The sequence below is a fragment of the Priapulus caudatus genome, unplaced genomic scaffold (genome assembly GCF_000485595.1).
Source record: "Priapulus caudatus unplaced genomic scaffold, Priapulus_caudatus-5.0.1 Scaffold610, whole genome shotgun sequence".
In the NCBI taxonomy this organism is placed as follows: Eukaryota; Metazoa; Priapulida; class Priapulimorpha; order Priapulimorphida; family Priapulidae; genus Priapulus; species Priapulus caudatus.
In genome coordinates this window covers 83,010-96,561 of record NW_014577671.1, presented here as the reverse complement: position 1 = coordinate 96,561, position 13,552 = coordinate 83,010, and the positions used below count along the sequence as shown (strand labels likewise).

Below are 13,552 nucleotides of genomic sequence, written 5' to 3'. Positions count from 1 at the left end.
GCGTTCGTGTGTGCGTGCGTGTGTGTGTGTGTGCGTGCGTGCGTGTGTACGTACGTGCGTGCGTGTGTGTGCGTGCGTTCGTGCGTGCGTGTGTACGTACGCGCGCGCGTGTGTGTGTGTGTGTGTGCGCGCGTGTGCGTGCGTGCGTACGTGCGTGCGTGTGTGTGTGTGGGACAGTTGCACAGCAACCTACGGCTCTATAAATAAATGATCTTTTTATTACAAGCATTGAAAACGAGAAGCCGCCGATCATTTTTGCATGAGTTAGGGCCAGCTGCGGATATTTATATTATCGCAGTCTTCAGTTTTCAACGACGTTAAAAAACGCTGCGTCGGTTTCTAGAGCAAAAAATTTCCTTTCCTTCCCTTTTTTCGCACCTGCAGCATCCACCGGCGGCAGTACATAGTAGTTAGACCAGACCATTGCCATCGGGGGTGGAGGTGTAACAGCTGCATTACGATTCATTCTTCACTGCTTTCTGTCCATTACCCTCACTAATTAACTCTAATTAACGTCTGGAATCAATCGCTGTAATTAGCAGCACCACTCCGCAAAGTTATTTAACATTGCAAAACCAACGCGAGCGAGATTTCTAAACGACGACGCGGTCTTTTCCCGAAAACGAAATAATCGCTCCCCCCCTCAGCAGCGCCGTCTGCAACGTCGACCCGCGTCTCACCGGCGCCCTCTATCTCTCCGCTTGCAGCTGGACGCGAACGGCATGACGCCGACGGTGCTGCTGACGCGCCGCGGTAGCGCCCTCTACAACATCAACTCGAGCACGTCGTCGATGCTGGACCGCGACGGCGAGCGGCGCAGCGGCAACACGTACGTCATCGACAGCGCGGCTGCCGCCGCCGCCGCCGCCGACGACCGCAACGAGAGCATCATCACGCACTACCAGCAGCTGCGCGACCAGTCCGACCGGCAGCTCATCGAGATCGTCGCGCAGCACCTGCAGCAGGAGGACTACTTCTTCAAGCTGCCGATCAACAACTGGAGCCTGAACTTCCGGGACGGCGACGTCGAGCGGGAGTACCGCGAGCACTACCGCGACGACTCGCACGCCGCGCGCACCTTCTCCGCGCACACGTTCACGACGTTCCTCGACATGGCCGTCGCCGTCGCGCTCTTCGCGCTCGTCTCGCTCGCCTGCTTTGTCATGTACGACGAGCCGCTCGCCTGGGTCATCTTCTTCCCCATCGCGCTCTTCTTCGACGTGCTCTTCCTGCTGCCGCTGTCGCGCGACATCTTCTGCGCGCGCGCCGGCTTCTCGCAGTGCGCCGGGCGCGTGTCGCACTTCTTCGCCGCCTGGTCGGCGCGCCACATCATCGGCGCGCTCATGATCAGCTTCCCGGCCGGCGTCGTCTTCTGCAACTTCTACTGCGCGGCGCTGTCGTCGCGCGCCGCCGCCGCGCGCCTCTACTGCTACCTGGTCCTCATCGCGATCCTGCACTACTGCAACTTCACGCAGCTGACGTGCTGGATGAAGTCGTTCCTCGCACTGCTGACTGGTTTCGTGCTGCTCGTGCTGCTCAACATCCGGCCGTGCGCGCTGCCGCTGCTGTCGCCGCTGCCGCCCGGCCTCAACGCGACGACGGCGGCGGCGGTTAACGTCACCGCGGCGGTTAACGTCACCGCGGCGGCGGGGTACGAGGACGGGTTGTTCGGCGGGCTGCGCGGCGGCGGCGGCGGCGTGGACGATGCGTCGTCGCGCGACGTCGTCAGCATCGAGATCGTGCTCGACATGATTCTCATGCTCGTGCTCGTCTTCTTCCTCAACCGCGAGTTTGAGATCAGCTACCGGCTGTGCTACCACGCCGACGTCGAGGCAACGCGCGACAAGGAGAAGATCCAGACGCTGAAGAACCAGGCCGACTGGCTGCTGCATAATATCATACCGGAGTACGTCGCCGACTCGCTCAAGGTGACCCTCAAGTACTCGCGCAACCAGGACTGCGTCGGCGTCATCTTCGCGAGCATCGTCAACTTTGGCGAGATGTACGACGAGAGCTTCGAGGGAGGCTTCGAGTACCTGCGCGTGCTCAATGAGGTAGTTAGTAAGCTAGTTAGTCAACTAGTTAGGTAGTCGCTTAGTTAGGTAGTTGGCTAGTTAGCTAGCCACCTAGTTAGTTAGTCGGTCAGTTAGTTAATTAATTGGCTAGTTAGTCGAATAGTTAGTTAGTCTGTTAGTTAAATAGCCAACTAGTTAGTTAATTGGCTAGTTAGTTAATCGGCTAGGTAGTTAGTCGGTCAGTCAGTCAGTCGGTCGTTTGGTTGACCCTGGCTGGTTGGTTAGCTAGCTAGCTGGGCAGTTAGTCAGTCAGTTAGCTAGTTAGTTAATTTGTCGGTCGGTCGGTTGGCCAGTTAGCTAGCTATACAAGATGATAAAGTTTCGTAAGTAAATTTCGAAGTAAATTTCTCGACTATTAATCATTATTCTTGACTATTATTTCATCGTCCGATGGAAAAAAACAACAACGTAAAACAACGACGAATTGAGTGTGAATTTCCGCGCTCCGCTATTTGCGCTTGCGTAACCTCTCCTCCTCCTTTGTTCTCTCTTCGAGGTCGTCGGCGACTTCGACGAGCTGCTCGACCGCAGCGAGTTTGCGAGCGTCGAGAAGATCAAGACGATCGGCAGCACGTTCATGGCGGCGTCCGGCCTCAACCCGAACCTGCGCCAGCTGCACCGGCACGCGCACATCTTCGAGCTGATGGACTTTGCGATCGAGATGCAGCGCGTGCTCGAGGACTTCAACAAGTCGCTGCTCGAGTTCAACTTCATCATCCGCATCGGCTTCAACTTTGGGCCCGTGACGGCGGGCGTCATCGGCACGACGAAGCTGCTCTATGACATCTGGGGCGACACCGTGAACATGGCGTCGCGCATGGACAGCACGGGCGTCGCCGGCTACGTGCAGGTCACCGAGGACTGCTATTCCGTGCTGCAGGAGGTGTTCGAGTTCAAGCTGCGCGGGCGCGTCAAGGTCAAGGGCAAGCCCGACACGAACGTCTACACGCTCTGCTCCAAGAAGGAGGGCGCCACCTACCCGCCGACGTCGCTCGCCGACTCCTAGTCGCGCTCTCGCCAGGAGGTGGCGCCACCGCCGACTCCGAGTCGCGCAATCGCCAGGAGGGGGCGCCCCCGACTCCTAATCGCACTTGCCAGTAAGGGGTGCCGCCGCTGACTCCTAGTCGCTCACTCACCAGGAGGGGGCGCCACCGCTGACTCCTAGTCGTGCACTCGCCAGGAGGGGGCGCCACCGCGGCCGCCCCGCCGTCTATGGGGAACCCGCGCCGAGGAAGGGCCGCCACTAGGTGGCGTCGCCGCATGCTGCAGTCAGATTGATGGATGCTCGGTGTATGGCGGGGCAGGAACAGCATGGGATGCTGCTGGCGCGGTGAGGGGGGCAGTGAGGTGGGGCGGGGCTGCATCCTAGCCCAGCACGCGCGCACGCGTGGAGTAGCGGGCCAAGTCACTGCTTCTGCTTGTTATGTCTAGCACTACTGAGCAGTGATGTCTTCTGCACAAAGGACCTTAATACACATTACCTTCTATATACATACATATATGTACGCATACATACATGCATATATACATATATGTATATATATATGTATATACAGATATATATATATATATATATATATGTTTGTATATGAATGTATTATATAATTATATAGAGACAGAGAAAGTGAGAATAAGTGGGGGTGAGTGCGCGTGCGTGCATGTGTGTATCTGTATATGAGTGCGTGCGTGCATGCGTGTATCGGTATATGAGTGCGTACGTGCATGCGTGTACGCGTCTGACGTGTGAGGCAGAGAGTAAGAGAGCTGGAGAGATAATATAGGTGTATGTGCAATCGACTCTGCTGGGGTGAGTTGTTGGGAGAGAAACCTAGGCTCCCGTCAGTCGCGTGGCTGATGTGTGTGCGTGTGCGTGTGCGTGTGCGTGAAGGAACAGTGAAGAGAAGTGATGCAAGCCGAACAACGAACTCGGCTCTCCCATCAAGAAACGTACCGCTAATAGATTACTCCCGCTTCTACTCGTATTGTGACTGCAGCGTTTGCGGTCGATGTAAATCTAAACGCAGCACTTAATAGATCCTGAGGAACGATGGAGAGCAGGGAAGCCGGCATTCGCAGCTGCGAAAATGTCGAATATTTTATTGTAAATATATTTCGATCGGCATGTGTCGACGGCAGCAGCAGCAGCAGCAGCAGCGCTCCGTATTGTTTCTCCATAGTTGTGTGTTTTTTTCCGCGCGCGACCCGGCATGTAATGCCAGCTATTTGGCGTTTGGCTATTTGGCCGGATAACTTTTACTCGGCTTTCACTCGGCTATGAACGGTCGGTCAGTCGTGCCCTCGGTCATGCGCCAATGACAATCTGTGATTGCACACGGGCGCTATAGCGAGCACCATTAGCGAGTTTCTCGGCAGCGTCGCCACCTATCGGCTGCGCGCGTGCGTGCGTGCGCGCGCGCGCGTGTGTGTGCTGCGGCAGGTTGTATATTTGCGTATTACGAAGCTTCGATGGGCGTAATGAGAGCTGCTGTGCTGGCGACGATGGAACAGTGTTCTGCATGCACTGCCTACCCGCGACGTACGTCGTCGTCAGTGCATGCATTTTATTTACGGTATTTGTTTCTGCGTCTGTCGTCGTCGCGGTAGCGTAGCGACGGCAGCGTCACTCGCGTCGTGACGTCACGTACTTTTATCTCTTTAAGCAGCTCTCGATATTATCATCTCTCTCCCTTGATATTAGCAAGCGGAAATGCGAAGGTCGGCGAGAAACGAATGCGAAACGCATAAATGTCCGACTGACGAAAAACGCACATAAATGCTGTTGTTGATTTCTAAATGACGCGGGGCTCCGGTCACGTGAAGCCATGTGGCAGCTTCACCTCACGTGAAGCCATGTGGCAGCTTCACCTCACATGAAGCCATGTGACAGCTTCGCCGTCGCGCGTTGTCGATCTCCTTTTCTAACTGCTGCGCGTGATTTCGCGTCGCTGTATATCATCCGATGGAAATTATGGGATGTGCTTTGACAGTGACGTATACGTAACGGTGCGTTATCGCATCCCACTGTTCGCTTCACGGTGTTAGCGCAGCGCTGTCGTTAGCCACCGTTTTCTACGCCTCGCATTTTAACTGTATTATGTATTAGATGTGAACACACGGACAGCTTTCTCGGCGTTTAACGAGTGGCAGGTAGGTGCCGCGACAGCCGCGAACGCAAATGCTGACAGACGTCCGTCGCTAGTAAACCTAGGATCACGTTTCGCCCTGTCTGAGCGACCTGGCCGTGTTGCGTATCGGGTGAATACTGTGCCAGTGGTGTGAGCGGCCTTGTCCGTACAACCTGCCATGAACTCTTCCGACAGGTCAGGTGGCAGGCATGGGTGGTCGTGCATCTATGTAGAGTGAGTGGTTCGAGGGCCACTCGGCTTTAGAAACGTTTCGCTGAACGTGCTTTGATATTAAATTTCAGCGCGAATGGACGTGAGACCGGATTCGCAACTGGCGACCTGGGAACTCCTGAAGGAGTGTAGTAGTGTAACTAAAGCCACGCGCATTTTAACATTAAAGGCCTTTCGGGTTAGCGGATAACGTCGTTCATGCAGGATCTTCATATTGTCGTAGTCGTCGTCGTCATCGTCGTCGTCGTCGTCGTCGTCGACCGTTCGCAAAAACGTTCGATGTAATCTGGCTACGGATTCGCGACCCGTCTCTGCGGTCGTGGATGGATTACGTATGGCGAAGCATATTCGAGCAACGCATTGCCGTCTCGCTCTCTTATAATATTCTTCTTGCTATATCGACCGGGAAGATGGAGTGTCTGTGTGTCGCACTCGCGCGGCGTTTTAACCATTATGTTTGTTTAAGATTCAGTCGAATTTGATCTGACCATGAAAGAGACACTGCCTATCATAGATGGCAGTTTTAAATTCCAGTGTTGACTTGAGTCGCCGGTCCCGTTGACACAACTGCGAGATGCATTTCTTAGAAAGGGCATGCGATGTGGAGCGAAGCGTCGACTTGTAATGTCACCATCAATCGTGGATTTCTTTTATTGTAATTCAGCTATAAGCTGATCTTTTTTTTATGTGGGCGTAGATAAGTGTGCACAACTTTTCAGCGTTTACTAATTATGAAATTTATTCGAGCTCGTTTCGTCGTGTTGGGGGGGGGGGGTGCGAGGGACGTGGGATGCTCGTAGTCCGGGAGCTCTAACATCAATAATGTGATACCTTAAGCGGGGGACACACCATGCGAATTTATTCGCACGTCCGCAGCGACTGTAAAATCGCAGCGAAATTTGCATGGTGGGTCCGCTCAAGCGCGGGCGAATTTCATCCGCACCGAAATTCGCAGCGATCAAACATGTTTGATATTTTCGCTGCGTATAATTTCGCATGGTGTGTCCCAGGCAGGTGTGTTACGGACTGGTTTCGACTAGAACTTTCACGTCCTAGTGTTCTACCAGCAGCGGTTCTCGGTTGTCTTGTGTTACGCGCACGCGTGCTTGCGTACACGGGTGTACGCTTATATGAGTGCGTGCGTGCGTGCGTGCGTACGTTCGTGCTGACGTGCGTGCGTGCGTGCGTTCGGGCTGACGTGTGTGCGTGGCGTGCGTGTGTACGTGCGTGCTGGCACAAGGTATTATATGGGTTCAGCCTCACTCGTGAGGTCCCCGTGGGAATGAGGTTTGCCGTAGCACTACGACCGCAGCTCACAAGCACGCGACGCAGCGAGCGTGTCCCGCCTGCGGTGTTTGCTGATCATATTATTATATCCAGTGTTATTCATTGTAACCGCCAGGTTGCGCCTGCGATCTGCGATTCGTCACCACGCCTATTACGTGTGTTATCGCAAACGTGTTCTTCGCTGATTAATTAATCAATTAATCAATTTACGCTCAGTTGCGCATGCGCGGCTGTCGTGTACACCTAGCGGACCGACTATTTCCGCATAAATTGTTTAGCGGGGCAGTGTTGCGAATAATAAACAAATTATTGGTTTCTGTTGATATAATTATTACCGATTGTGAAAATCGTCTGTTGGTATATATATATATATATATATATATATATATATATATATATATATATATATATATATATATATATATATATATATATATATATAGTTGAAAATACTCTCGTACGTATGTAAATCTGTTTGCTTGTGCAGCTATTGTGTGTATACAGTGCAGTACTAAAATACCGGTATTTAAATGTTTCGTGGAACTAGAGTGCAATATACGAATACTAAGGGAACTGTGTTAAATGTCAAGTGTATCATCCGTATTTCCGTGTTTTTTGTGTGAAAGTGTCAAATCAATGCTGACCAAGGTATGGGCTTTACTGCGCGTTATTACCTAATATAACAACCGCTATTGTATTCATGACTGTGTAGTGTATTGGATGTGTAGTTATGCCTTTAATAGACGAAATCTTAATACCATTTACTTCATTCATGGCTGTCTATCGGGGTGTTTCCATGGCAACGTACGCGATGGAAATGTTTATTAATAAAACTATTGCATCTGCATTGATTGAAATTTGACACGAGAGATTCTGCGTCAGGAATAACAGCATAAATGTAATATTTTCTGTTGAGCATTAAAGCATTAATAAAATATATGAAACATCATCGTCTGTTTTTATAGTTTCTTGTATAATATGTATTCTTTTATATACAATCCCACCCTCACCTTTCCTCGCAGATTTCCCGCGCGCTCCCCCTACACAAACGCGCGCGCACACCGACGCATGAGTGGAATACGCGGTATTGCCTAGACCAAACTGTTAAATATCAAAATTCAAAAAGTCCTTATTAATCAATAAAGTTCAATTTTTTTTATTTGTTATACCAGATTTGTGGTTCTGCCGTTCTCAGCGGCCATAAAGAGATATGTCGTTTGTATTTTGCTCAAGTATTTTTTACGTCTACATACTACAGGCTTCGTTTACGTCTACATACTACGGCTTTCCAAAAAACAGATTTCGAAAGAAAAACGCTATGTTTAGGAACTTTTTTACCATACAACATGCAATATTCGACTCATCATAACCTCATAAATAATATGGTCTTTAAAGTAATGGGGACAAGAGATATTCGCATATAGATAACCAACCCATAAACGCCGCGCGTATATACATGATAACAAGAGTACATAATAGGAAACGTGCGTGTGTGCGTGCGTGCGTGCGTGCGTGCGTGTGTGTGTGTGTGCGTGTGTGTGTGTGTGTGTGTGCGTGTGTGTGCGTGTGTGTGTTGTGCGTGCGTGGGTGTATGATTTCAATGGCAACTCAACCCGCTGGCCAGCGGTGGCGCTATCTGTGAATAGTAGTATCTCAATCGGTCCCAGTGGACATATAGTAATCCGCTAGAGGCGCCACCAGCCAATGGCATTAGGAAATGCATGTTAAAATACAAACTGCATGCAGTGACCCTTCCCACGCTCAGGATAATACCAGGAGTGTATCAATATCAATATTGATACACTCCTGATAATACCAGTAGAATTGAGCCTAGCCAGAGCCAGAGCGCCATCTGTCGTGGAGTTTGGTTAAAATATAACTCTTTGGCGCCATCTAGTGTAAAAAATAATTATAAAGTGCGCATATATGGAATAACCCTGATGGATAGATATACCGTTCACCTGATTAACATTGGGTTTCATCATCATGCATTTATGATATTATATTGTGTTTATGCACTGTAAATTTGCATACACCATTTTTTGTCTTACTAGAACGTTTTTCATGAATGAGAGTAACGAAGTACAATGTATTTGCTATAGGCGAGTGTATGTGTCAAAAGTGCCCAAAATTCAATGATATAATATTTCAATGTAATAAATCTGTAGCAAATTAGCAATTGTAAATGATGTTGACATGTATATATTATATTAGATGCTACTGTCTCGCATCAGTAAATAGCATTTACGCTAACCCATAAAACGTGTTTTGTAGTTTTGTATTTAATATTAGTACAGTAGGTTCCATACGTACAGTATTTGTCGCGCGGCGCCACCGTAGCCGTAGCTTAGAGACAGCTTTGTGATGTTAGCAACGCTAGATCAATAATCTGGGAACACAATGGCTTACCACTTTAGCGCAAATCAGGTGCGTAAACTAAAATTAATCATACTTAACCACAAAACAAGTATACTTCATGACATTTTATTCACAGTGACAAAGAAGGAGAGAATCCCAGATAATCAGTGACGCCTACGGATTTTTTTAATATGAGGATTGTAGTTTGTAGGCCTAGACCTAGTTAGTAGGCCTACTTGCACTTTTGACCTCAATCACTGAATCAGTCAATCACTCAAAGCTCAATCCTAGAGAGATCGAGTCTTTAGCAACTAGCGGTAGCAAATCGAATTTTTTGGTCTCTTACAAATAAGCGTGTGCGAGAAAGACGGTTTCTTCCAAACTTCTATTCCAGACTCCAGTCACTAATGCAGCACCCTTAGCTTAGCACCCAAGCTTAGCCTTAGGCTTAGAGTTAGACTTAGAGTTAGAGGAACTGGATTATTGTTGATATGCCATTGCTATACAGAGTCAGACTACAGTACAGTATTGAGTATACTATTACTAATACTATTAGTATTACTATACTATTACTAAGTTCATTAAACCTAATTTGCAATATAATTGTGCCTTTGTGCTTGTGGGACTAATTGGCGTTTTTTTAATTTTTATTTTGTCTGTTCACTGTTGCTCTATGCAATGCCGCAACATCAATAATTGCAAATTGGAAGTACGAAAAGGAATTCAATTCTAAAAGACTGCAAAACTGGGAACTCCCAAAAAATCAGAAGGAGGTACGTATGTGAATCATTTTTAGCGAGAACTTTTGAAGCCCCAATCGGTATGGCAGCAGAGATCAGTGTAGAAGTTCCATGCTCACAAAGTATAATGTGCAAAGTGACACAGTTATCTGCTTGTTGTGATTGACATGCAGTTCTAGACAATAATTTTAGTGATATGACATTCTAAAAGACAATGCTTGGCAACACAGTGCCAGAAAGATTACTTGCGTGCATTAAAAGCATGCATACACTGACTAACATCACAACAATATTCAGAAGAGGCGTGGTTATCTTGCTGACATGGATATCGTATGTCATGGATATCGTATGACATGGATATCGTAAACAGTGTGTAATATAATTAATAATTAATATTAAACAATTAATTAATATTAAACAGTGTTTAAAATATAATTGGACATATGATGCATTATACACACTTGAAACCTTTGGAGGCGCAAGATATTATTCTGGGCTCTCCAAAAGAAGATATAATCTTTAATTTCATATTAACCATTACTAAATATGTTATATATCGCTCAAAGTTAAGCGAAAAGATCCCAACCCTGGCTGCAGTGAAAGGCATCATTTTAGATACATGCATCGAGGCAATATGAAAATACATAGCAGCAACAAATAACAAACTCGACAGATTTTATGGAAAATGGGCATCAGTAATGCACAAACTTTAAATAGCTTATATTCGTAACAGTTTGTAAGTATTTAACATATACAAAAAGGCATTGTTGCCTATATATATTGCCTATTTCTGTTGCTGCATGTTGCAGTAGATATCCCCTGCCAAAAAAAAAAAATTATTGCAAAAATTACTCTGTATAGCTCTCGTCAAATACTAATTATTGTTCATATGTACCAATGTATGCCTATTGTTTGGATTGTTATTGCTTTGGTGGATCTAGAAATAAAAAACATTATAAAAAAAAAAAATATGATGCATTGTCTCGGAGAATAAGTCATGGCACGTGTGCTATTTATATGTTCTTTTCCTATTATTTAGAGGCCAAGAACTCTGCAAGGCTTCACACGGGTTATTGTCAACGATAGAGGTCACCTGCTCTCACATATATCTCAATCGCCTCGTTCACCTTGGGGAGAATTTGTAGGTGAGCATATATATATATATATCATTAGCTCTACCTATGTAAACTCTTCACTCTGCAAGATGATAAGGAACAGAAACTTTGTGGCAGTGTAAGGAACTACCTAAGTAGAGCTAGTCTGCTATTGAATACTATTTTAATGATTAAATGAGTAAATGTAATTAAGCCTTTGCTCATTTTCTCATTAAAATTTGTTTTTGTTTAATTTAATTGTACTCGAAATAAATTACAATTAATACAATCATTTATATAGTAATTCTCAAAATGCTATATAACCTTGCAGTATTAAGTACTTTTTATTATTAATATGCATGATGGGTTATGATGTTGATATTCTCTGTGAATTGCTGATGTAGGGACATGGGATATGCCTGAAAAGGTTCCAGGAACTAGCACAACCAGCACTGCCAGGTCTGAAGCAGCGCAGAAACGGCTGCTAGAAATTAAACATCAGGCAGAGAAGGTTAGATTGTTATGTTGTGAACACACTCACATAACTGTGTTCACCTACCATTATAGCTACTATCGGTCAAAACATTTCACAAAAAATCATGTATAGTTATAAAGTCATGCAGTAATAGCAATGTTTATTCTTGAGGTTATTTACACTGAAGTTATTATTTCTGTTTTGTTTACAGCTACAGAAACCTCAGTCTTTCAAGCACCCAACTCCCGGAAACTAAGGGAACCCCTGTACAGTGCACGTTGTGAAGAAAAATCTACAAAAAAAGTGAACACGCATATATATATATATTTATATACACAAAATTTAAACTGTAATCAATCTACAGAAAATTAAATGACCCAATCATGCTAGTATTACCAGATTCGAATGAAAGCACTGAATTAAACAGTCGACAGAGAAAAACGGTAATGTGCAAGGCCTTTCAGTTGATTGCACCATAACTCCATCATCGATTAGACTATTATTGATCTGCGACTCCGAGCATCCGTGAAGAACGTTTAACACGTACACCTGGTGAAGGTCAGCCGCCGGCTTCGTTAGCATGCAGCTGCTCAGCATCACGTTGTTCGACTTTGTGTTCATCCTCGTCTTGGGCATGATGCGTCACTATGCAGACCATCAGCGTCTGCCCACGCTGCTTATCCAGTTGTTACACGACTATGACAGTGAGACGGCGCTGGTGACTGGGTGGGCGTGCCTGTGCATCGTTGCCGCAGGAGAGAGTATGTCCCTACATGAATTCTTCGCCCTGCTTGTGCTGTACTATGCTTTCTTTGAGGACAAGCTGGTGGTGGTGAGAACGGCTATATCAGTATGACGGGACCTATCCAGATCTTCATTACCATTTGCTTGTGGATAGCAATGAATGTGAATATCTACATCGATCCTCAATAAATGTGGAGTGAGATTCGTGGAAAACCGTGTGAAAGCAAAGGCGTGGCTGGTAATTTTGAAGGCTTATTGGAAATAAGAGCTTTGCTGAGATCATGTGGCTCCTGAAAATTTATTGGGCTAGATTTTAACGAGAAATATACCAATAGGTGTTTATACGTAACTGCAGTCATGCATGTTTACAATTGTTCTATGATTATAATATGTCAAAATTTTAATAAGCTGATCATGTAATACATACAAGCAAATTATAGATTAATATATATGTATCAATCAATCTCTCATCCCTCTCTCCTTTCTGTCTGTCTGTCTCTCTCTCTCCCATATATATATATATATATATATATAATGATATGATCTGAGCACGTGTGATTATATGTCGCGTTATATTATATATGATTTTTTTTAAATCGTGTAAAAAAGTTTCTATAGAATGGGTGCATCACATTTTGAAATTTAACTAGCTAGATAACAGTTATTATGCACTACATCATCAGGCGATATAAATCGGAAGATTTAATTAGTTGAAATAAATGATGACTTGATATAACATTATAACTTGTAAAATTATATGCATGATTGAGAATAAAATGCTATTAATTCTACATAATAAATTTGTTTTAAGATGATCGACCAGCGAAGTCCAGCGAAACGAAGCGAGGGGGAGAAGGGAGCTGGTGGAGGAGGAGGGGGAGAAGGGAGAAGCTGGTGGAGAAGGAGGAGGGGGAGAAGCTGGTGGAGAAGGAAGAAGGGAAGAAGGAGAGGGAGAAGCTGGTAGAGAAGGAGGAGGGGGAGAAGGGAGAAGCTGGTGGAGAAGGAGGAGAAGCTGGTGGAGAAGGAGGAAGCTACGACCAGCTTCTCCCCCTCCTTCTCCCTTCTCCCCCTCCTCCTTCTCCACCAGCTTCTCCCCCTCCTCCTTCTCCACCAGCTTCTCCCTTCTCCCCCTCCTCCTCCACCAGCTCCATTCTCCCCCTCCATCTCCACCAGCTTCTCCCCCTCCTCCTTCTCCACCAGCTTCTCCCTTCTCCCCCTCCTCCTCCACCAGCTCCCTTCTCCCCCTCCTTCTCCACCAGCTCCCTTCTCCCCCTCCTTCTCCCCTTCCTCCTTCTCCACCAGCTTCTCCCCCTCCTCCTTCTCCACCAGCTTCTCCCTTCTCCCCCTCCTCCTCCACCAGCTCCCTTTTCTCCCTCCTTCTCCCCTAGCTTCTCCCCCTCCTCCTTCTCCACCAGCTTCTCCC

The 13,552-nt window shown here is 46.7% G+C and overlaps 1 protein-coding gene and 1 pseudogene across 2 annotated transcripts; both read left to right on the top strand.

The window, feature by feature from the left end:
- Window positions 1-3,612, top strand: part of LOC106812125 — an 8,225-nt pseudogene extending 4,613 nt beyond the window's left edge.
- Window positions 3,613-9,096: 5,484 nt separating this feature from the next.
- LOC106812129 (protein Flattop homolog) lies at window positions 9,097-12,911 on the top strand. Of its 2 annotated transcripts, XM_014815916.1 has the most exons (5): window positions 9,097-9,145; window positions 9,787-9,849; window positions 10,856-10,961; window positions 11,315-11,421; window positions 11,597-11,740. In XM_014815916.1, exons 1-5 carry the CDS (start codon window positions 9,119-9,121, stop codon window positions 11,639-11,641), a joined length of 348 nt encoding a protein of 115 aa, XP_014671402.1. In that variant the 5' UTR covers window positions 9,097-9,118; the 3' UTR covers window positions 11,642-11,740. The 2 variants fall into 2 exon arrangements, with proteins under 2 accessions (XP_014671402.1, XP_014671401.1); XM_014815915.1 differs by lacking the exon at window positions 11,315-11,421 and having other exon boundaries at window positions 11,597-12,911.
- The last annotated feature ends 641 nt before the right edge of the window (window positions 12,912-13,552 follow it).